The 25,042-nt window shown below is 35.0% G+C and overlaps 1 protein-coding gene and 1 long non-coding RNA gene across 3 annotated transcripts in view; one reads left to right on the forward strand and one right to left on the reverse strand.

The window, feature by feature from the left end:
- mAChR-B (muscarinic acetylcholine receptor) overlaps positions 1-16,062 on the reverse strand; it is a 36,136-nt gene extending 20,074 nt beyond the window's left edge. Inside the window, exons 1-2 of one of the 2 annotated variants that reach the window (XM_012375467.2) lie at positions 15,363-16,062; positions 1,370-1,546 (exon numbers count right to left, since the gene is read on the reverse strand). In XM_012375467.2, the coding sequence (XP_012230890.2) occupies positions 1,370-1,467 (98 nt within the window). In that variant the 5' untranslated portion in view covers positions 1,468-1,546; positions 15,363-16,062. Of the gene's footprint in view, positions 1-1,369; positions 1,560-15,362 lie in introns of both variants that reach the window. The other variant, XM_012375466.2, reaches the window with a different exon arrangement.
- Positions 16,063-16,237: 175 nt separating this feature from the next.
- Positions 16,238-17,877, forward strand: LOC137000560 (uncharacterized). The gene is made up of 2 exons (XR_010890828.1): positions 16,238-17,261; positions 17,480-17,877. It is a non-coding gene; the product is annotated as an uncharacterized lncRNA (long non-coding RNA).
- The last annotated feature ends 7,165 nt before the right edge of the window (positions 17,878-25,042 follow it).

Genomic DNA, 25,042 nt, shown 5'->3' on the forward strand with positions numbered 1-25,042 from the left:
GCAAAAAGGGAAATAACAATCTGAAGAATTCTCAGCTACCGTACATTTTATGTTCGGCGGAATTAAAGTAGAAAAAAATATCGGAGGAAAGCCTTGTCTGTTGAAAAGAGGGCGGCTTCTCGAGGGAATCTTTTTGCTTCAATTTTGTCCCCCGGTGAAAGTTCATTTCCTCTAGCCTTGATATTCCCAGCGAAGTAAGGAACACAAACGAGGAATGTTGACTGTATAAGACGCGCCGCGTGATGTTATTACCCCTCGATAATGAGCACTCCCAGAGGTAACGGCAACTTGGCGGAATAACTTGGTATTCAAGAGGCCCGTTCCGCCAAATGACGAATCGCTTATCTAAATACGTTTACAACGCAAACCTCATTCCCACGCCTTTTCGCGGTCCGCAAATACATTCGCGCTAAATTAATCAGACTGTGAGTTTAAGCTAACACACTACCGTTATCATGCGACTCTTGATTACAGCGATCAACTGTGATATGTGCGAAATAAAAGAGAGCATCTCCAGTAAAATAAATATGTACAAAATATACTTATGTTAGCTCGTTATGCTTTGTGGCAATATTAATACAACGCTACATTTTGTATTACAGTGGAATTCGCGCAGTATCTACTGACACATATGCCGCAGACGAATAAATTCTTGCTATAAATTTTGATTTTCTATTACAACTTGATATACATCCGGTAAACTGATTAATAATGTCAATTATAATTATCCCGTTAATATGACTTTGAGCTATCGATTTGTCTACCCGAAATTTCCCACAACGCAAAATCCACCGGGAATCGCGAATCACGTTACATAGCGCAAGTACATGCCGACAAGGAGGATTTAAAAGCAATCTATTGTAAAGTAATGTAGAGATATGAAAGTAGTTTTTAAATATTTTTACGTAATTTTAAATAATTTTTTAATTAATAAGCCATTAAGTAAATTTTAAATGTGTCTTTTTATTTTCACTAATACTATTTTTTTGCATAGATACGCCGTGCGGGTTTTGCAATGCAGATTTCCTATTCAGAGATTAACATGTGAGATTAGCTATCTAAAAAACAATCCCGGCAAGAGATAATAAAATTGCAAAATTAGTTTAATCTAAAATAATATATTAAAGTTATAATGTATTTACGCAGAATATCCGCAAAACAGCCGATCTATGTGCATCGCGTTCACGGTCGCGCGATGGTTACATGACGTAGGAGCAGCGATAACTATGCAGTCGCAGTCTATATGCTAAAATTTGCAGGAGCCCGAGGGACTACCGACACATTGCGAAAAGTAACAATTTACATTCATTCACAGTGTCGCATTCCCTTCTGACCAAATGCCAATCCTAAATAAAAGATATGCGCTCACCATTGCGTGATAAAATCCGTGCCAATAGTAAAGATAGGCGCGGAAGTGCGATTGACCTCGGTGCCATTCAGGCTGCTTTCGGTGCCGTTCATCTCCATTCCACCAAACCGAGGTGGCAGCAACCTTCAAAGCCACTGCGCCCTCTCCTCCTCAGTACCCAGTCATCTCTCGGACATCCTAGAAACACGAGCTATAGCAGAAATATATTATTCAGATGTATAACAAATCCAAAAAGTATCGCCTTTTCTCTTTAACGCATTTATGCAATAAAATTTGCGTAAAAGAATTGAAGCAAAGTTTCTTTGTAAAAAGAATTTAATTAAAGGTTTCTATTTGTTCCAGTTTTAATATTTAATATTAAAGTTTGATTTAAACATTGAAATAACCATTCCTTTTTTTGCTTTCAATAATTTGAAAAATTGTTTTGTTAAAATACACAATATTGTAAGTAAATATTTTTTAAAATGTTTAAATTAAAAAAAAATGTAGCTTTTCACCTGCAGCACATAAAAATGATTGAAATCGTCATTATTACAAGTAATATTATATTGCAAGCTTGAGCATTACTCATGTTTAAGTGCAACTTATGATTAATCAAAGTAATACTACTGTCGATAATAAATGTCTTGTTGCAAAATAACTACGATAGAATTGTCAAGGTCAAACAAATGAAACGCAAAAGTCCTCCCTTCGCGTGTGGCACGACGGACCGCGCTTTAAATTTATGATTATGTCCTAGAAAAAATGTGACCATTACAAAGGTATGTGTACAATGCTAGTTGTGTAAATGCTACGCGGACAAAAAGCATTTACCATTTAATTATTTGCATATTGTTTGAGAAAGAATTCTATGTTCACAACTTAACCGCGTATTGCATATATTTCACTGCATTTCCCAACTGTGATACGCAAACGCTTATTCGAGAACATTAATTATGAGTTACGTACAGCAAATTACAATGCAAACTATATAGTTTTCTTCAATTGTGAATACGATGTTAATCTCCGAAACCGCAACTGAAATTACTCTATGCACGTAGAGATATTGTAATACAAGCTGACCCGACAACTAACTTCTATTCCATATTTTCTGATACATATTAAGATTTCGTATAAGAAATTTAATTTCTCTCAGTCATGCCGCGTACTCGGTCAGTAGTACTTCGACGTCAATAGTGCGGCGACATTATCATGTATCGCAGCGGACCCGATAGCGTTAATGTTATCGAAATGCTCTCCCAGCGGCGAGCATTACTGCAATAATAGCCCTGTGCTCGTAGTCTTTTTTCGTGATTTTGTAAAGCTTTTTCACATGAATTCAGAGAGAATTCAAGAGGCGAAAATCCTTGGCTCCAACGAGCGGACTGCTATGAAATTGATTTATTCTACTTGAAATTTTATCCGACAAAAAATATCATTTTTCACTGTTTTAAGTAGGCATGCGTACTTAAAAAAAAATATATCATCATGTACAAGTACTACTTTAAACGGATTTAATATTCATAATATCAAGAAAAATGAAAAAAATAATGTATAAAATAATTTTGTATACGATTAAAGATATTTAATTCTCTTTCCATGACAACAATTAATCTAGCTTGATCAAACGTCAGTGATAAAATAATAGCAAAAGAGCATTGAAGTTTTACGTTTTTTTTTCCACATATCTTTCATATCAATAGATAAAGATACAATTCTATACTCATTGAAATGTAATGTACTGTATATGACAAGATAAATGGTTTATATCATCGCATTAAATCAAAAGCTGTATTTGAAGCATAAGATTTCCATAATGTTCCGTTAAATTTGGATTTGTATGGTATAATAATGACATATACAATATACGTGCGCTGTACATGTTCTTCAAACATCTATCATTTATGAGGGAGACTGTTGCATATGATTATCCGGTTAATTTTAATCGACAGATCAAACGCGGGTAAGCGTATAATATTTAATGTGCTTGTACCGTAATACGTTGGCGAAATTAACAGCGCATGGTTTTCGTCAAATAGTCCTGGCTTTGCAATAGCATTTCATACATGGTAAATTCCTTCTTTGCGCACCAGTTATTTTAATCAGAGATGAATGTGACGCAGTGCTGCGCCACGGGTTCATTATCACTGTCTCCCGATTTTCTATTCCGACAAAGTCTAACACATTCATTTATAATGCAATCGATAACACATTTTTCCATATACTAACGCAATTGAGAGAAGTATATATTGCGGTGCAACTTAATACATATTTATGAGCCCAGCAGTGACACGCAATATTTATCAGATTGACAACACTTCTTTCAGCACATTATTTTCTCTATTCCCGATCCACGACTGCGAGATGATTCCTTATCTCTTAACAATTCAATAGCGACAAACTGAAATGTTCTAAAAATGTCTGTTGTTTTTATTTAAATTGAAAAGAAGCTTTTAAAAAGATAAAAATTTTTGTTCCAAGTTTATGTATATATATGTTAGCAATTTACATCACAATGCTGTTGATAATGTCAAAAACAGAGAAAGTTATAATTTGCAAGCGAAATTCATTTGCAAATCGATACAATTGTATAAAAGAAAAGGATACCACTCCACCACTTAACGAGACCCCAATTAGCATCATCTATTATTACGGTTTATCCAAGAATATCAGATTTCTCTTCTACCTTGGAAATGAATGCTTCACAACTTTCCAGCTACCACCATAGTCGTCATTGTAACAATTCATTATTTAGAGACTTAAATTCTAAAGTATCAGTGCACATTATTATAAAGCGCAAAAAAAATGACACAAAGATGAAATATCATGTTAAAATTTCGATAGATTGCAGTTTGCGAGAAAAACGTATTCGCGAATATAACACATGAAATATATTCCAAATTTAGATGTAACCTTAACATAATCTGTATCTAGATCCCAGATAGTTAAAATAATTAAAGGATTGCATGCGCAAAGCACATTTTTCAGAGGACGACACTGTCAGCCATTTGTTCCTGACATGGAAATCGCACAGATCATACTTCCTCGTTCACTAATTTTAGGTCAAGATGTAGAAGATGTGCTTAATCACGCCCTTGACTAAACACAGTAGTTTAGCGATTGTAAAAATCGCACATAAACAGCCGTATCCTACTTCTATTGTATTTCTATTCGAACAATTATATCTCTAACATCTTATGAGTGCATTAATATAATGTGAATAATTTGTAAGTTGACAAAGTATGCGTTTGTGAGCGTTGAACGAGCTAACATTAAGCTTAGTATTTCAGATGCATAATGTCGTTGCAAAATATTGTTTGAAAGAATAAATGCGCGTAATTACGTCGCTTTGAACCGGAAATGAACTGTGACATATTTTATCAGTCTCATCTCCGGGTTTCTGTCTTGCTTAATGCTCGTTCTCTCCGGAACGGGAATAAATTTGGACGGGAACGGGTATAACGCTGCACTTCAAGCTTTATCCGTCAGTCTGCAAATTTATGCAATCTCCGGCAGCTTCCCTTTCTTTCATCTTACAACGCGAGCGCTTTGTTTCCGCTTACTTCGTACCTCGTTCGTTGCGATTTACGCGAGGAGAAATATCGCGAAACTTTTGCGTCAATCCTGTTCCCGCGCTTATCGCCACCGAGACCGCGCATTTATTCGCTCGGATGGGAATCACAGCCGTACCCATATTTTTTCCGACCGCGTAAATTTCGCCGGTGGTTTCTCTCTCCCGAATTCGCAGCAAATCGGACAAACTAGCTCGCGCACGCAACAGGAAGGGTGGAAAATGTGTAGCGCACGAAACAGAGATGATGAAAACGGAGCGAGCAAATTGCGCGGCGAATTTAGCCGCCGAACGCTTCGTAGCAAAATGTGAGAGGAAATTATCAGACATCTCAATTAGAAGAAGCGCGTGGCGAAACGTCGCAATTGACATTTGCGCAAATGGTCTTTTCTTTAATATTATTCGAAAAACTTCATTCTGCAAACACGTTGAATATTAAAGCGTACAATTCGTAGATGTAAACAACTTTGATAACGGTCCTTTTATATTCATCTTCAAGGAAGTAGTCAACAACTTGAGAATGCAGAAGAGAAACTCGTGACTCACTTCCATAATGAAAAGCAGCTATGCAAATGGATTGTAAATGTATTTTTATTTCTATAAGATATATTCATATTAATTAATTCACAAATTTCTTTTGTATCGCGCATTTCAATGTCTTAAATTTAATTTTTCTATTTTTTAATTTTTAAACATTTAATATATTTATTAAAACATTTATAATATATGTAACATATTTTATTGTGATAATAAGTGATAAATGTATATATATATTTGACATTAAAATGCTATGACTTGAAATAACACAAAGATAATAGTTCTGGATCTAAGCCATCTTTGCTGAAGCCAAAGCTTTCATCTGTAGAACTGTAATATTAAAGAGAGCATTAATGACTCGAATAATAGCTAGGAGAATATCTGCTTCTTCTATTCATAAGAAATTTTCGATTAAAAATGTTTTAATTAAATAAACTGTAGAATATATTTAAGCATGCATGTAAATTATTGCCAATCGCTGTTATTTAATAACTGTTATATGTCAATAACAGTATTAAATTATTAAAACTTTTAACTTGTGTCAATTTTGTATCGCTACAAGCGATAATTACCGTGTAACGATTAACATGTGATATGCAGCTTTGTTCCAATAAAATAAGAGTTTCATTCATAAATTTTTATGAACTTAACAGTGACTCGAAATTTATTCTATTTTTTTTCCTTTTGCGGGAGCCATTTGAGTCCATCAATTTGCACACCCTCGGCCTGACAATTTAGACGCGAAAACTTAGACAGTGTCATCAATCATTTTTATTGATACAACGCAATTAACACTCATTTATTTGTTTCGCGTATCCGGCTATACACATATCGCAGAAATAAAAAATGCAACGTGATTCATCACCCGATATATGCCCACGAATAATTCATCAGGCGTCGAAAAATGTAAAGTTACCGCTCACGTGAAATAGCTTACTAATCAATTTCAGTCAGCAAGCTCCAGTTGCGCATGATTGGTTAATGATTAATATCAGGAACACATATTAAAGTAACCTCGTAACATACATATGTAGAAAAATACCGCGTGGGCACATAAAACGCTAGAACATTGCTTTTCGCGTTCAGCGACCGTAATAAACGATTCAGTGGTAATAGAAGAATCGTGATTTCGTAATATAATAATTCTGTGGTAAGCGTTAATAATCTACTTTGTCATCTTAATGCCAGGATAATACTTCAAAGGAGCGTGCCATAAAATCCGATCAATAAGTTAATCGTTTATCAAACAAGCACACGATTAGCTCATTAAAGTTCTTTCGAAAAAAATTTCGTGAGCAAAATTACATTTTATTTCTAACATAAAAGCGATTTAATCTTGCAATGCAATTTATTTGTCATTGTAAAACAATTACATCATTCAACACACATTTTTAGCCAAGTAGATAATCATTTTAGATATCGGAAATCAGTAACGAAGTTTACAGACTGTCTTAAATCTGCCGCTTTTTATGAATTCTTCAACCAATTTAGAGTCGATTTTTTTTTACACGGAACTAGTTTGGAACTAGGTTCTCTTAAAAGATCAATAGTTTTTAAATTACAAACGATGAAAAATAAAAAACTTTTCGGAGAGTTTCAGAAATGCAAATAAAGTAAAATTAACTCTTTTTCAATTTCGAGTGAATTTGTAATTTTCAAAAACTGATTTATCAAAAATTATTAATGTTAAAAATTAATAAGAAAATATTTCTCAGTATTTTCGTTAATTATGAAAATCGAATTGAAATTGCATAAAGGGAGGCACAAATAGAAGACGATTCTGACATTCAATCTGGGACAGTGAGTACTATTTTATCCCGAGCATTATCCATCGTGCGATACGCGATAGCTTGCGCTTAAGCGCACTGATCGAATATCGCGTGGCGAACCACCGATCAACGTGCAATAGAACGTGCATGGGAACGCACCGCCAATACCACTCTGCGGCGACTGTTGAGGAAGTTAATTCACGACTACTGGGATGGTGCTCACTAATCAGCAATTTACGCCCAACCGATGTAGATTTCCGATGGCGAATCACTTTCGCACGCCAGTCTTCTCCGGCTTGATAATAATAATTCGCCTCTACAAGATCAGTACTTTCTATTTAGCTGCCGCGAAGGAAGCTGCCGCTACTAGTCGGTTGATTGAATATCCATCAGAGACGGAGATGGAAACCCGCTTGCTTGATTGGAATTAGGTCTATTTACATGTATAGACGAATGTATATATTTTTTCCTTGCCGTAAAAGAGAAAAATTCTGACAGCCATTAAGCCTCGCTGATTGATTAGCAATGGAATAAATTTGCATACATAATTTTCGGCATACATATTGAAATATAGTTTGCAGAATTATTTAGCAGGTGCACTTTATCAGATAAAAAAAATTATTGTTGCAATTATAATATAAATTTTCACAATAAACATATAAAAATGTACTTATATAATTTTTGTAGAACTATTATTTTTAATCTTCAGAAAATAAATTGAGTACACAATAGTGATTAGACGAAACAAGAATAATTTCTGTATTATAATCAATGCTTCAACTAGTTGGTTTAGTTGAATTAAATTTTGATGAAAAAATATTGGATATTAAAAATAAAAATTAAAGTAAAATAATAAAAAACTGTTCGCAAAAATTTACAAGTGGTTAAATCGAATAAAATAGATTTCAAATTGAGATGAAAAAAAACCTATATAACTAACACATAAACGACATCAGTAAATAATAGAATTGGCATTATTAATAGAAACATGCTCGTGCATATAAATACATGTACAAATAAATCAGATTGGAAATATATAAATTCATACAATTCAATATCTGGCAATGGATTAATAAAGCAGAGAGAGAGAAAATCATTTTGCCTGTGGAGAAGCTGTGAAATACTTCTCTCCGAGAACTCCGAGTGAAATGATATCAACGAACGAGGAAATGGTTTCAACTCACTTGAGCTCGATAGAATTCGCAGTCCAAACACCTTTCGAGCGGCTCACATAGATTGCCGCCGAGTCTGGGCGACAGAGAACAATGTCGACACACATATCCGCGTATTTCGATCAATCAATCGGGTGTCCATTTCAGTAATTGTCGTGTTGGACCGCATGCCAAATTCGTCATTTACACGTGAAACTTGATTACTAAAGATTATAGCGGCAATATCGTAATCTTTCCACGCAATGCCGAGAATATTTTCAAGACCGCTTTTCTCGAGTGGAGCAATTGATTTCTCCGGAAAGGCTTTTAAATTTTCATAAAAGCTTCTTTTCTTCAATCCTTTTACGATTCTTCTATCGAGTCAAATGAATAAATACATATTAAGATCTGGTCTCTTAACATTTACTGGATTCACAAGTGCAGCTAAAGATATTTAAATATTTCCCTATAAATATAATTTAATCTTTGTTTAATTGTAAAAAAATATCTTACATTTCAAAGCAAAGCTTTTCTTGTCATTCCGTTTTTATTTGTTTTAAAAATTTGTAATAAAAATTCAGTTCACTTAACCGCGCATTTTTCTTATTTATTACTTAGAGCAAATCACTTCTCTTGTAATCATTTAATATGCTGCTTCACTCATAAAATAATTCTCTCGGCAATAAAAAATTTTATTTATGCAATTAAAGTATATTTTATACATAAAAAAATGACGATTTTATTTCAGGGCGATTTTACGCTAAAATGAGCAAACATTGTTGCAAGATTTTTGTATCACAACTTGACAGTGATGACAAAAATTCGGACGAATTATATTGCGCAGCGTGCATTATACAAAGCATCAGTCAAATAAATGACGATCACATGACATCTCATGATAAAAGCATGTATTAATTCATAGTACTTGCAAATCAGTTTTGCTGCCATTCGCAAATTCGCTCTACATGTGTTTACACATTGCGGACTGATATTGAATTTCTATGGACGTTACATGGACCAATGGAAATCAAGTAAACATTGTAGAATAGCGAGACTAACAATGCGCCGACCTCGCGCACCGTTAATACTAGCTCTCGCTCATCATAGACAATACGAAGCAAACTCGAATCCGTCTGGTAATCGGTCTAGAAACGTTTTGTGGGCCTGTGTGCGTTTGAATTGGCCGGCCGCGTGATATTTCTACCATTTAAAATGTCCTGTCAGTGTGAGTCGCAACGAAATTAATTATGTAAACAATTACCGTGTGTCTCGGACACCTACGCAAAACAGCCAGTTGAAATGTTTTTACAATTCTCGAGCGTTCACAGGTAACTGCGTTTTCGCGTAATTTTTTAAAACAATCTGGCTAATTGGCCATCTCGTTTTCCGTCCGCCACAAAAACAATGAGAAAATATGCATTTGTCTGTACGAAGATATGCGTAAGTGTTTTATTATTTTATGTCGTATCGCACAAATAATTAGGTTAATGTTATCGCTACAAAGTGATATTTTACCCTGAGCTTTCTTTTGATGAACGTGAAATCCAATGCAACGTAATACTATCAATCTTGAACGCTATGCTGCTTTGTTCGAAAAAAACTTGCTAGTAACCAAAGATAAATTCGCGCTTAAATAAAAAAATTGTACGCAGTGTGACAGGAATTTGAATTTCATGCGCGTGTGTGTGGTAGAAATTCGAATTTCACGATTCTAGAGACTCAATAACCAATACAGTTACCAGGAATATCGCGATGCACGCCACGATATAACGTTGCTTTGAAGTCAAAGGATACGTGTTGGTGATACTGATTACATGAATTCCCTCAACGAACAAACCATAAATCAGTATCGGCATATTTCTAATAAAAACATGGTGTGCGCAGTGATATGAAAGATCCTCATCGTATGCACACGCACAACTTGTTATTAATCTATAACAAGGTATATGGAGTTTCTTAGACCACAAGCTTGAATATTGTCGCCCCTCGCTCTTGTTTGTGCAAGAAATTAATAAATAATTAGAGATTTAAATTTCAATGGAATAACTTTTCTCTTAGATTTCGTGTGTTTAGATATTTTAGATGAAAAAATAATGATAAAAAAGTAATTAACACTGTGTCCAAAAAATTATCTTTAAAAACTTTCAACAAATAAAAAAAATCTGAAAAATTTCTTATAACAACTTATATAACAACTTATATGCCAACTTTCTTCATGTGGCGAAAGCAATAAAAGTTGATATATATATAATTTGCGTAGCAATATGAAAAATTGTAAAAAGTTTCGTATATCTCAGAATCCAAAGTTACTTAGATGCGGCTTCCAAGGATTGCTAAGGCCGAAGGTACACAATCGCGTGAAATTATACGTAACGTGATTCACGAACCAGTACAACTTCCATGCATTCAAGCGTATTCAAGAAACCGATGTCCACCCGCGATATAGTCTATTCTAACCGTGGCTAATTAGTTACGTTCGTACGTTTAAGGAAAAAGAAATCTCTGCGATTAAGCGACTACGTTTTCAAGAATATCATAAAAGATGCAAAATGTACAATATATATTTTTACTTCCCTATATTTCATCATCCTAGTGCTATTTGTAAATTGTTTAGTGATATAAATTGTGTACAATGTATATCGTGATGTGTCCAAATTGATTTAACTTACGCAGTTATCTGTTATCACAAAATCAACAGATAATTCATATACTTTTTACTTATTTCTTTTTTTTTCTAAATTAGCGCGATTACAAAATTTTCTTGTTGCCAATACGCAAAATACACTTGTAAGCTGACAAACGTGCATCTCTTACAAATATTGTAGACATCTTTTTTTTTACGGAGCTGAAAAACGTTCGCAACATTCTTTGTTTTCAGGACACGTCCCGTACTGGTTATACAGCCGAGACCATTCGTGACGCGCTTTTCCCGTATTGGGTTAAACGCGATTCACGAAGGGTGGCGTGTGCCAGCGCGCCTCTCGTGCTCGTTATCGTCCAGTTCGCGAAATGTGCCCCGCCGTACCGCGCCCGCGCCACGCGCAGCATATCGAGGTGATCGTAATTATTTCCCTCAACTTTTCTCACGGCAACACTGTGCGAGGCGAATTCGGGCAATGCGCTCGACAAAGTCACATCGTCGCTCTTAATTGCGCATCTGTCAAGTTTACTCACGTCGCTTCTCGACGATGTCTTTTCCACCGAACAAAGAGACATTTCAGCCAAGGAAACTCTTGCTCGTACACATCGATTTTCGTGTCCCTCACGTTTCACGTCAGGTATGTCTGTAGTTAATCCTATAGCGAAAGTAACTTCGATTCGTGAGACGCACATTGAACACCCACGAAAATACAGCTGAGTAGAGATACATATATATATCCGTACCTTAATACATTTCGAGGTCAGCGATAAGTCTAATACATTTTTTATTTTTATCTCACCCGCCCGTTTTCTCTCTTTCCCTTTACTTTACTTTTACTGATAATCGAATATCAAGAAGTTGGTTTATATATAAAAAAAAAAAAACAGATTAAAAGAATTAGTTTTTCTTCACGAGCTCTTACGAAATAAAAAGCAGTGCTATAAAAGTATATTAAAGAGAAGTCAGCTTTGTTTATTGAAATCCAATTCATTCTCTTTGACGCACCTATTTTTGCAGGCTAAATAATTAATTTTCTGCAAAAAAATTATGTGCTCTGTAGCTTAAGTGAAATCATCGCTTTCAATATAAATGTATAAAAAATTATCGCTTGGCGTATGTCAATACATACGTCAATAAGTTAAATATATTTAATAAAAAGGCACACACACGCGCTGACTTCGTTATTATTTAATTTCCAACCCGAGGACGCCGCAAAGTATTTATTTATCACTTTCGTCTTGCGCAGGAAGTACGCCACGTTAAACGTACAACTCGCGAAATGTGTAGTTTACGGTTGCCAGTTTTGTTCCCATATTTCCGCTCCCATATTTCAAAGACACCCGCTCCTGCATTTCTCACGGCGCTGCGAGCACTTTATACAGTATCGATGAATATTTAAACCGCCAGTTATCCATCGTGTACAATATTAACAACTCTCTCAGTGCGAAGTCCGATTAAACTGAAGCGCAAATAGCATTTTAATATTTTACGCACGCGGTGCGTTAACAACATCGGCAGCTCTTCCGCAAACACGCCGTGATACCGTAAGAAATATTCATTTGGAATCACAAACAGCCTCGAGTGCGCGGCTGTGAATTTCCGGTGTGATGTTCATTGTCGGGATGGCCACGGCGGCATGCGGAATGCTTGAAATGAACTCGAGCCGGTCTGACCACCGGTGCTTTTCATAATGCACGATTCGCGTTTTGATGATATGACCCTTAAAGACGAGCATAATATATGCGAGTCGTGTGTATAATTTACGTGATGAATTCACTGGCATTTGCTAATGAATATATAAGGTATTCAAAAGCCTATCTCTATCATAGCTATCGATTTTTAATTGAAGTTGAGTTAACAAAAACTTAGCAGATGACCATCGTTACTGAAAGAGATTTAAATTTCCGATTTTAGATGTCAACAATTATATGTGAAATTAAATTTCTGTTACGTATTTTAGATAATGTAACGAGAAAAAAATAAAGTTTAATATAAAAAAAAAAAATATATATATATATATATATATATATATATTTTATATATATAGAGTGAAAGAAAGAGATATTTCAATATCCTTCCTTTACATTAAAAATATTTCCATTTTATTCTTTTTTATGCCGAATGCAACGTTATTGATTGCTCATAATCCCATCATATTATCGGGAAAGAAGCTCTTCTCGAGCCACGAGCACTCGTCGTGCGAAATGGCCATGACAAGAAAATATAGATGTAGGTTTATGTATCTACAAAGTAAAAGCTAATCGATATTTATCGATCGCCCTGCCAAAGGCGAGCAAAGGACACGCTAACAAGTATCCTTCGACATTCGCAATCACTCTCCAATTACTTTCGTACATGTACCTTTCGTTTGTTAGATAACTACTAATTGCACAAGTTGAAAAATAAGAAAAATAATCCAGAAAAGATAAGAAAAGAATGTCGTCTAATTAAATTGTGTCTATTTTCATTACATTATTGCGAATTATCGGAAATATAGTTTACGTAAAATTACATTGGCAAACGTTGAATCTATTAAATATATTGAAATCCTGTCGTATTCGCTGTAATTAAAGTATCGTATTAATGTATGAAAAATAATTATTATCTCCGATTTATATAATAAATTCGAGAGATTATGAAACAAATTGTCTCAACTAATCTGACGCTCACTGTGCAGCGTTAATGAAAAGCCAACTATACTACTCGACAGATACGAATCGTGTCATACTTCGTCCGTGGAATGACTTCGCGTAAACGATGATGGACGATATACGAATGGCACAGCACAACGCATCTCTCGATTATCGTCGCGTTTTATCTGTTCGTTCTGCCGATCAGCCGATCGTAGGTCAGGGCCAGCCGCATCGCGCGGAACAACGAAAAAAAAGATCCGATAATGCGCCTCTTCACAGGACAATCGCGACAGCCATATTTTGCCAGAGGTTCTCGTTTTTTTTTTTTCCGTTCGAAACCGCTCGGCCTGTCACTCACGACCTCAATGCCGCCTGGTCGAGCAGAATAAAGCGATCTAGAGTTCGTTTACATCGAGGGTTGCCGCGATCGCGTGAGACTGCAGCTCTTGCAGATGGTTAAAATCTGTGCTCATCGTATTGTCATCACGCGTTAGTACTGAATGCTATTATGAGATTCTCATCTCGCGTTGACGTAGAGCGCAAAATAGAAATTGGACAGGTATAACGAATATTTGCGGATTATTTAAAAAATAGAAAAAGAAAATCGAGAGATATACGTAAACGCGATAAATTATTTGATCAATAATAATTATTTTTATTGTTAATAAAGTAATTGAAATTTTTCTTGATTAATTTCTTTCGGTAGAAGGAGCCAATAAGATAAATATAGTATTTTTTAATTATTTTTTTTTGTTTTTGTTTGGTTTTGAAACGCAGATTTTTTTAAATAGAAATTATTATTTGATGTTTGGAATGTCTATGCATTTGTAAATTTTTTTTCGCGAGTGCGCATATATTTATTTCTTGTGTTTCGTTGTAAGGTGAACTCGATTACAGCGTCACTGTCACATTATATCGGTAGCCTATTTATATTTTATGACATGACGTGCAGTACGAACAAAATATGAAGCGCGACAACACAGTGAACTGCAAAGTGTGCGGCGAACTGGAAACTCAATTGCGAATAACGTCGGTTGGACATAACACTTATTAAACTCTCAACTAAATATTATATAGATATATTCCTCACAGTTACCTTGTTGTGCATTTCAAATAATTGTTAAAGATGTCATTTACGACTTCTATTTTTCTTTCACGGCTATTATGTAACGTTTAATACAAACCCTACTAAAAATAAAGTAAAAATAATTTCTATTTATTTTCAATTCAATTCAGTTAAATAATAATTTCACATTTATGCAAAAATCCACATTTAAGTAACAGTACTTTTTAAAAAAGGTAATCTTCAATATAAGTATTATAATTTCTCCTCGAATGAAGAATCACGGCAACAAATGGAATCAAGATTCTTTTCGTACTTCTCAAGATTCGCGATAAGTTGGAAGTTTTGCATTTCATGTATCTTGAATTAGAATTGGAAACGCTTAAGCATTTCCGCGACATGCATTTATCTGAAAATGATATAACGATAATAATGCTCAAGATTGCACTCTTAACTGAATATTAAGAAAAGATTGGAGAACTTAAGTTTAGCTTCTACGTTTCCCGACTAATCACGATCAGCGCATAAGTTTGCTTTCTTTTTCGCGATAAAACATCGACATGCAGACGAAATTCGCTTCTTCGCGTGATCGACCAATCAGATATCCTGCTGGAACGCACGGCAACAAGTATCCAAGTGATAGCCTCACCTCGCGCGCCCTCCGTCCGGAGGACAGTGCCGAAGTAGGCCACCGGAACTTGGAAACTTCAGCCCTCAGTGCTCCACGCGGACGCACGAACGCGAGTTCTTACTTCCATCTTCCGTGCACGCGTCGGCGCCAAATTGTACGATCGGCACGCGACGGCTGTCACCTCGCGACGCGACGACCGACGGCCGTCGTGGATCGCTCCGCGGCGTTGGTACATCGATGATTCGACAAAATCGATCAGCACTCGAGGTTCATGTATTAGATGGAATCCTGGCACTAACCCCACGAGCTGCCTCAAGTGACTCCCGCTCGTCCTGATCGTCGTCGCAGGATCACCGCGTACACACCAATCGATTCGATCGTCCTAGACTGTAATCCGCGTTCAACGACGGCGCGCGATCGCCCTTGGCGATAAGTCGGCTTGATGATGTCCGACGGTACGAAACCCGAGATGGTGTGCGACCTTGTCGAAAGCGTTAAATCACTGGATACTCGATGGGCACAATCCGTCGAGACATTTTCGCGCGCGATGTCCCACTGCCGATTATTCGCGCCGTTCTCTCGGCTGACACCAGCCGTTCGTTTTCACTCGCTTTCCTTCGCACTCGCGCGCCGCATTGTGTATCGCGCGAGACAAGTTTGAACGATCGAAATCTAACGAAAAGGAGAAGTAAATCACGCGTGTTACAGCTCGATCGTCGAGATGATATCGATCTCGCGTAGCATCGAACCGCGATCGATGTATCTTGTGTCGCGAGCCGACCGACTTCCGGTCCAGACGTTAGTTCCTCACCCCGTCGTTGTCGGACGCGCTCTTTCAAGGCGAATCGCCCGACGAACACGCGGCGAGGATTCAAGTGAGCGCCGGTGAGCGTCGCGACGCCGTGCAACCCCGTTCCGCCACACGCGTGCGCAAGAGCGTTCGGCGCTCTTCAATGTCCGTGCAGGGGGAATCGTCTCTTATGTGAAGTCATTATCAATTCACCTACTTTCCTTCATAATCATCGACGACTCGCGACTCGCTAAAGTATTTCGATTAACGATAGCCAGCTCGATCGCGGCGTTCTCGAACGAGGATTTCAACTCTATTACATTTTTATGAACTTGTTCTTTGCGATGAAGAAGCATGCAATATTGAAATCTTACAAAATCCGTTTTTCATCAAATTTATAATACATAGCCTTGCATAATATTATTAATACTTTATGATCCGGGATTATCTATTATGCCAACGTTCGATTATCCAGATATATGTCCTGTCCTATCCAATTATAACGTTGCATTGTGCAAGCTTATTTTGTATTATAACGAACAGTCCACACACGGCTACTCGATTCTCGTTTCTTTCTAAAAATAATTATTAGTTATACAGTTAGCTGAAAAAAATGAAAGATGTTTAATGATTAAAACTATTTATAAGCCGATTTAATGTCCAAGATTTAGCCAAAGTTTACTAGTGAATAAAACAAAAAGATATTGATTACATTCATTATTTGTTACGAAACATTTCGTCCTGCAACCGTACTAATATTTTATAAGCATGCCTTCAAGTATTTCTATATTATTTGAACATTACAATAGCATAAGATAGGTATAGAATATGCAATTAAAATAAATCAGAAGTTATTTTAAATTGTTCCACAAAGCACACGTAATTTTTTCAGTTACTGCCTGAAAAGTGCAATTAACATACATAATTAATTTTATAACATTAATTATACAATATTCTATAATATATATCCTTGTAACAAGTTTCTTAAACTTAGAAGATTACATCTTTTCCCACTAATAATAACTTTGTTGCCAAGACGACGTAGATAAAGTTTTCTGCAGAAGGATATTGTTCATTCTGGCAGGGAACTATGGGAATCATTGGACAACTATTTGCAACAGCAATTCGTAAGTTCCGCTGCAAAGCCATTATCAAGTTATAACATAAGTTTCTTTATTAAAACAGGTGTAATAACATCAGATAGTCTTACATTGTCGCGCAAACTTATATTTTCTCGCAGCTGTGTCTTCTTCTCTGAATTATGCTGTGTATCGGCTGCTTGCTAATCCGTTGACACATCACAGTTTGTCAAAGGTAAGTTTGTACCGGGAAACTTCTGTTACAGATGAGCTGCTGGAACCAACTTCGTGCATACAGAGCGGAAGAACAACAAGAGTGAACTGACGATTAGATAAGGCGGTCGGATTTATCATTTCGTTCATTGTAATAAATCAATTAAATTTTTGCGATTTGTCTTTGCCTAATACTGCTGCATTCTCAAATTAAACATTTGTATGCACGTACTTACAAGACTTTGCAATAAGAATGCAATCATATATCGGTAAATATTTTGGCATAATTAATTTTTTCTTAAACAACGATGAATGGCATTTTTATAATGCTTTATTTGAAACGCGATTAAGGCATTAAGGCATGTATTGTATGTAACTGTAATTAAAATTAAAGATCGATATTATAAACAACACTAACATTACTTTTTAATAAAAATATTTGCTTCCTTAATTGCTTGCACCGATCTGTAACAAAAACATATTTGCATATAACATACAAACTATTTTGTCATCCTGTAAGATTATTTGATTAGAAGGCACATGTTTCCCAAACGTGAAAATTTAGTTTGTTCGTGTATCGATCTGGTTGATAAACAGCTTTGGAGGATGCGTTCCACGTATCCAGTGCAGTCGCAGCAACCGTACCTGACAGCAGCCACCGCACACAAAGCTTCTGTTAGCGTGTCCTTTCCTTCGCTTTGACGTGCGACAGACCTTAGCCCAAAATTAACCCCATTACGCGAAGTAATGAGTAGAATATCGCGATGTCAGGAACATCAAAAGACTAATTGAGATGAAATACAAGCCAAGGCATTGCTACCAAATTATACCTTTGTTACTTGCTTGCTCACAGTTTGTAATCTTCCTTGAAACGTGCTTCATACCGAAAAAGAAATCAAGTAAAACAAGAAGCGATTAAGAGAGGTCAATTTACAATTATCGCGCAAGTGTGTATCAAGAATTGTATAATTAAAATACAACACGTTACAATACATGCATATGACATCTCTGCAATCCAGAAAGTTCTCTCACACGTTATCAAAATGTTCATTATGGCCAAACCGAGTTGTCTTTGTATAACGATGACTGCACGAACAATGTGTTAGTGCTCGCATTAGGACACGGATGTGTTTCCATTCTACCTATCTCAAACGAAGAACCGCTCTACAGTATCAGTCCGTCGTTCGTGACGTCACCACACTCTATTCCGTACTTTCCGTGCATTGGGGTTAATTTTGTACCATAGTAGGTACTCAATCGCACGATCTTCATCGATATTGAGCGCTTTTCGTGAGACAGGTGTGCCCGTAGGGGCTGATTAAGGCACGTTTCATGCACTTTAATGAGCACAAGCGGTAAAGACAACTTTAATGCTATTAATGTCTCGGCGCATTTGCCAATAAAAAAAGGTATTTTTATATTTGAAAAAATTTTGGATATAAAAGTTGAAGCACTCAAAAATAAATAATCGATCAGAAAATAAGTTATATTAATTTTTTATCGCCTACTTACGTATAAATTTCTTTGAAATTATATAATTATTATTTTTAATTTAAATGTGTATAAATATCCCAAGTTTTAATTTCAATTCATTTCTCTCTCAATAAACTGAGAATTTATAAACGCTTTTAGATACGCATGAAAAACTGTGTGGTTCTCTCATATACAAACATTCTTGTTCGCTAATAATCTAATAGTGTTGGATCGTCAAGCGTCGTCGAATATACAGTAGGTATTAAAGCCTTCCACAGTTCTCTCCTCGTATGAACGTGTAATCACGACATTCATAGACTTCGTGTCATTTCCTTTATCACAGGAATTTCTTGCCAACATTCAACGGTGAAATAGCTTTGCACCTGCAATATCAAGCTGCAAGGAACTTCGTAGGACGCGCTAATAGAATCGCAGAGAATCTACTAAGCGTAGAAAATATAGGCATTGAAGCAAGTTTCGAAATATCTGTAAGTACGTGATTTTCCGAAATATGATAAACAACTGAATAATAACATAACAATGTTAGTCTTAATTTGTTTAATAAGCCAACTATTCAACTCAAAATTTAATAGTTTTGTTACTTAGTTGCAATTTTTATTTTTATAACCAGTTCTTATTTTATTCACTGTAAAACAATCCTCAATCAAAAATGCCAAATTATTTTATTTTATCACATCTGAACACCATCTAAAAAATGAAAAATGTTTGCGCATCAAATTTTATATTACAAAGAAATTAAATATCAATAAAAACTATCCAATATAGAATAATCTAAATTTCTTATCGTACTAATTGTTAATAGAATAGTTTAAAGTTAAAATCACAAGTATGTAATGCAATAATAAGAAAATTTTCATTGGAATAGCAAGTTCGATTTTTATAAAAGATGTCTACCGCGCGAAAGAAAAGGTGCCATCGCGAGCGCATACCTGAATGGAGGTAATATCAGAGTGAATTTTCGGTGAGAGATCTGTCGGTTTGAAAAGGACAGGTAAAAGCCAGTCTCGAGAATGAATGGACTCGTCGAGGAGACGAAGACGGCGAATCCGTTGGTGTCGATGAAAAGAGAAAGAAGAAAGGAAGAGGGTATGAGCGGAGGGGCTCTCATCATCCTCCGCTAATATTTACCCGTGCAGACACACAAAGGCCTACCTTGGTCATCTAAAGAACCACCTCCAAACCCTCCAATCTCTGCGCACTGATAAAGATATACGGAAGTCGTTCGCACGACCGTGCTTAACTCCGCTTACAACACCGACAATATTCTTGCTGTGACTTTCGCAATTGTGACTCATTGAAATGAAAGAAGTTGCAAGTAGTTTTATTGATAAAACTTGCGAACTCTAAAGATAAGATGTTTACTTCACGAGCGTTTTTCCTATTGACGCGTATTATTAAAATTTGTCGATGTGCGTATAGAAAAAGGTATACAATTTTAACTCAGAGTACGCTAATTAAATATTAAAATAGTAAAATCGAGACGTTGTAGACGTTGTACAAGAGATATGTTAAAATTCAATTTATTAGCGAGGACATATCTCTTCAGATATCGTGCTTTTCAATGTAAATTAGATTTTCCAGGAGCATACTCGATTTGCATGCAAATGCATCTCTAAAAAATGAGATATGATTATATTGCGGCATTGAAAGCTATGGTTTTAGGTCAATATGTTTTGTGATTTTCTTTATTTTCTCCTAATATATTTCGTAAAAATTTTTTCGAGGCCAAAATATTAACACAACAAACATATATAATATAATTGACCTTTTCTTTTTTCAAATAAAGGATTAAATAAGCAATTTGGCGTAAAAATGAAATATATGCATCGTTTTGTGCTTTTGGCATTCAATTCGGATATAACAATATAATTATTCACACAAGATTTAAAATTGATTTTCCGGTGCAATACGTAAACAAAATTAATAATCAAGTTTTAATAACCGGAATTTAAAAATGTATTAGAGCACAATGTAGAAATTCTGCAGTCAAAATAGGCAACAAAAATATAAACATTTTAATCTTTTTTATCTTACGAAGAAAACTTAGTAATATACAAAATTAAAAATACCTTTTTTAAGAAACTTTTATAACAAACACGCTGCATAAACAATTTGATTAATTAGCTTAAAAGCCAACCACTCAAGAAACCATAATATGATATGGTGCAGAGTACACCGGAACTATTTTAAACTGTTCTAATCAATACATATAAAAGAATTATATTAAGAAAGTCAGCACTGTAAAAAGTAATTAATTAGTTTTGATTAAATTTGGCTCTGTTTCTTATTTTCATGAAAATAGTCTCGCAATTAAAATAGTCCGATTTTATTTTTATTTATTAATTAATATAACGCGCACTCTTCAACAATTCTAAATAATAAATTTTGTTTTCCACTGATTAATTATGAATAAAATATTAATGGCATATTCTGTAAATTACTTTACTTAATTATTCATCAATATTTTAATAATGTTTTGTGCTACTCTTTTCCAACTCTTTTAAAATAATTAAACTTTTATATGAACATTCAGCTCGTATCAAACATTTTTCTAACTTTTATAATTAAAGTTAAAACATTATAAACAAAGCGTGTTATATTCTATGAAATGTGTTCACAAATGGCTATTAGATATAATACAATCGGTAGGTCAGCATAACTCACACATCATGCATCCCACGAACATCCTTTTCAAAATAGCAAAAACTGTTAACAATGTTAACTGACTCGCCGAGCTTATTAAAATATCGGATCAGTGGACAGCATTAAGACATCGGCCGATCTATTCACTATACATACACCTACGCACGCTACATATATAAATTACATATGCGCGTTGCGAATGGAACGCAGAACAACGTCAGTATGTCTCGAGAAGAGAGAGGTCGGGGCTTTCAAACGGTCCTTTAATCGAATTACCGAGCTTCCGTCATCGATGTTACCCAGGCAAGCAAGCAGACTGTGTAGAAGGCAGTTTGCAAACGCCCCGGAGCAAAACTCGCCTTCGTCGGCCTGACTGAATTAAGCCTCGGCCCCGGCTAAATGCTGGATTTTTTATTTCATCACTTCCTTTTCACTCGAGCACGACGGCCGCCGTCCCGCCGACCGCCAATACTCTTCTTCACCCGCGACTCCACGGGTCTTGATTCAATTTCGAAGACGATGACGATCCCAAAGAGCCTCGCGAGCGACCGCCTGAATCGAAAGTTGGTGTCCAGTAATTGATCGCTTTATGCCATGTTTCGAACACGGCGAAAATTACACAACGCATTAACGTACTTGCAATGTTGAATTGTACAACAAAATACATTGCGAGTTTTATATATACGATTATTTTTGGAACAAGCTATAGAATAACAGATAAAGTCGTTTTTATCGGATATCCAGATACGAGTATCCAGGCATGAATATCTAGAACATGTCTCTTGATATCAATTTGTTCACCGTGAATAATTGTTGATTACAAGTGAATATTGGGCCGATGGCCACATCATCCCCCGAGGCGGCCAATTTGAGGATGCCAAAATTGCTCTTGACACCCGAGAGGAGGATCAAGAGAATGTTGAAATTCTTGCAAATCAGCAAAGCTGATTTTACGTCATTCTTCATCTTTCTACTCAACTTCCATCATCCATCCATCGTATACTAATTTTGATGCTACTATTAATTACTTTCGTAAACACTATTGTGTGTTGTTACAAAAATACGTATTCATTACACATGGAAAGTCATAATCTAAAGACTTGCTAAGATAACTTATCGTGGAAAATTACTGGAAACGTTATAAATATAAGATATTTCGTAACAAAATAATATAAATCGTTAGCAAATGTGAAAACAATATGTTTGCATACTAATTGCTTTGTTTTACATATATATATATATTGTTTTAATTTAAAATATTAAAGACATCGTTGCAGATGCTGCTATAAGAGCACTTTGTTAAAAAGATTTGTCTAATGTTCGTAAATGTATAAAAAAATATTCTTTCTATTGTAAAAAAAACGCCTACATGTATGTAAAATATATGTAAGATATTTTATTTCAGATAAATTATTAAACTGAGAAAATGCAAGTCTACGTTATTGGTATCCTAGTTGATTGACAGATTTTTGGATAAACGAATTGTTACTTTCTGCACCAACGCAATTTTGTCAATTGAAAGTCGAGAACGATCAAGCGAACGTAATTCTATTTACATGGTACATGTTTGCATTTCTCTCGCGCGTGAATAACACGCGCGTATACGAAACAGAGGCAAAGCAAAATGGAAGGCCAGGAAATATTACTATTTGTATCGATTTTAAAAGAATTTAAATTTATTTCTAATCGAAGCATTCGTACGTAAATAGCGTTATTGCCTGTAGTATTTGCGTATCGTGCAACGCTTGCCCTGCAAACACATAATATTTGTACATGATTCAAATCATGTCAAGTTCTTTAAAAGAAACAAAATGTCTATAAAACAAATCTTTAGAACATCTAAATAAAATATATCTAAATAAAATAGATATAATTTATGCAACAACTAATCTGAATTCATAATAATGATAAATAAAAGACAAATATATCTCATTATTTAATTTTTATCGATTTTTAAGTAGAAATATTGAAATTATGGTTATTATTAGACTAATAATGCTCGTTGTATAAGATAACAATTCACAGAATGCGAGTCGGGATGTCCCGGTTAATATTTTCCGTAAGCTGGTGGTATAACGAATTTTATCGAATGCTTTATGCGATAAGAACGATAAAATTCATTATCAAGCGATAACTCGATTTTATTGTCAAACGATAACTCGTTAGCTCGAAGCAAACATGATTCGAAGATCATTTAATTCCAAATTCTTGAATCATGCATTTATCCATTTCTTTAATCTATGTTTAAACAAACTTTTTTCACGCGACAAGCATTATCTACATACAAATACATTGTAATAACATTCGAAGAAATGTTATTTAAAGAAAACAGAATATTTTTATTTAATTTCTCAATATCATTTAAAATAATACTCGGAAATTGTTTAAAAATTTATGATCTTTCTGTGGCGTTAAAAAAATATTTAAATAATATTAATTATTATTTAACATTTAAATAATAGTAATTATAATTATTACAACGTGAAAAAAGAGAAATATCTAAAAACATTGCGAAAAATATTAATATTCTTCTTTATGGTCTTTCTAAACTAACACAATTACACCGTGTTGTCAGGAACAGGCGAGATTATGTATTCACGCATCATCGATGCAGTTTCGAAGTACCTTAACTCACGAGAGACAAATTTGCAAAGGAGAAAATCATGCAAACACATACGCAGTCCATCGTTTTATCCATACGAAGACTAGGATAAGCCGAACAAACTTTCTCAGGGATTGCTTCTCAATGGGACGTTTCAGGATTGTCACAAGCTACCTAGGCACCTGGTAGGTGCTGGAACTTTAAGCTTGCCATCGAGTATAATGGGGTTCGAGCTTCTTCATTATGCAGGCCAATCATGACTGCAACTTCCTTCAAGTCGTCCGCTGTGTGAGCCTTTCAATTATACATATAGCTCTCCATTTGACGCAGTCTAGTATGTTCTTGCTACCCATGATTAAAATGTTCTATATCACATTTGAAATTAAAAAGATTCGTATGTTTTGCAGTTTTTTGAAACACTTTTTCAAAATTAAAATATATTAGACAAACAATTATTGTGTAAATTAATAATTATTATAATGTTCGTTACCGTTTTATAAATTGAAAAGTACACGTGGAGTAATATAGAAATAAAAATCGTGAAAATGGAGATGGAAATAAAAATTGTTTAAGTTAAAATAGAAAAAATAAAACTTTTTTTCTGTGACAATTTTATTGTTTCCATTAATATTAGAAAAGATCAATAAAATTCATAGTAAGAATTTTGCGTTTTTAAAAAATAATCTCTGCAAACTTTTTATATTTTTAATTATTAAATTTATATTTTTTCCACAATTTACAGATTCTGCTATCTCTTTTTTCACAATTTACTTTAAATTCTTAACTTATGCGAAAATTTTTATTTTTAAAGCGATACAAAATTATATATTGAATCAAGACGGTTGCACTTGACGCGTTAATCCAACGTGTGTAATTA

Source organism: Linepithema humile, chromosome 6, assembly GCF_040581485.1.
Source record: "Linepithema humile isolate Giens D197 chromosome 6, Lhum_UNIL_v1.0, whole genome shotgun sequence".
Taxonomy (NCBI): Eukaryota; Metazoa; Arthropoda; class Insecta; order Hymenoptera; family Formicidae; genus Linepithema; species Linepithema humile.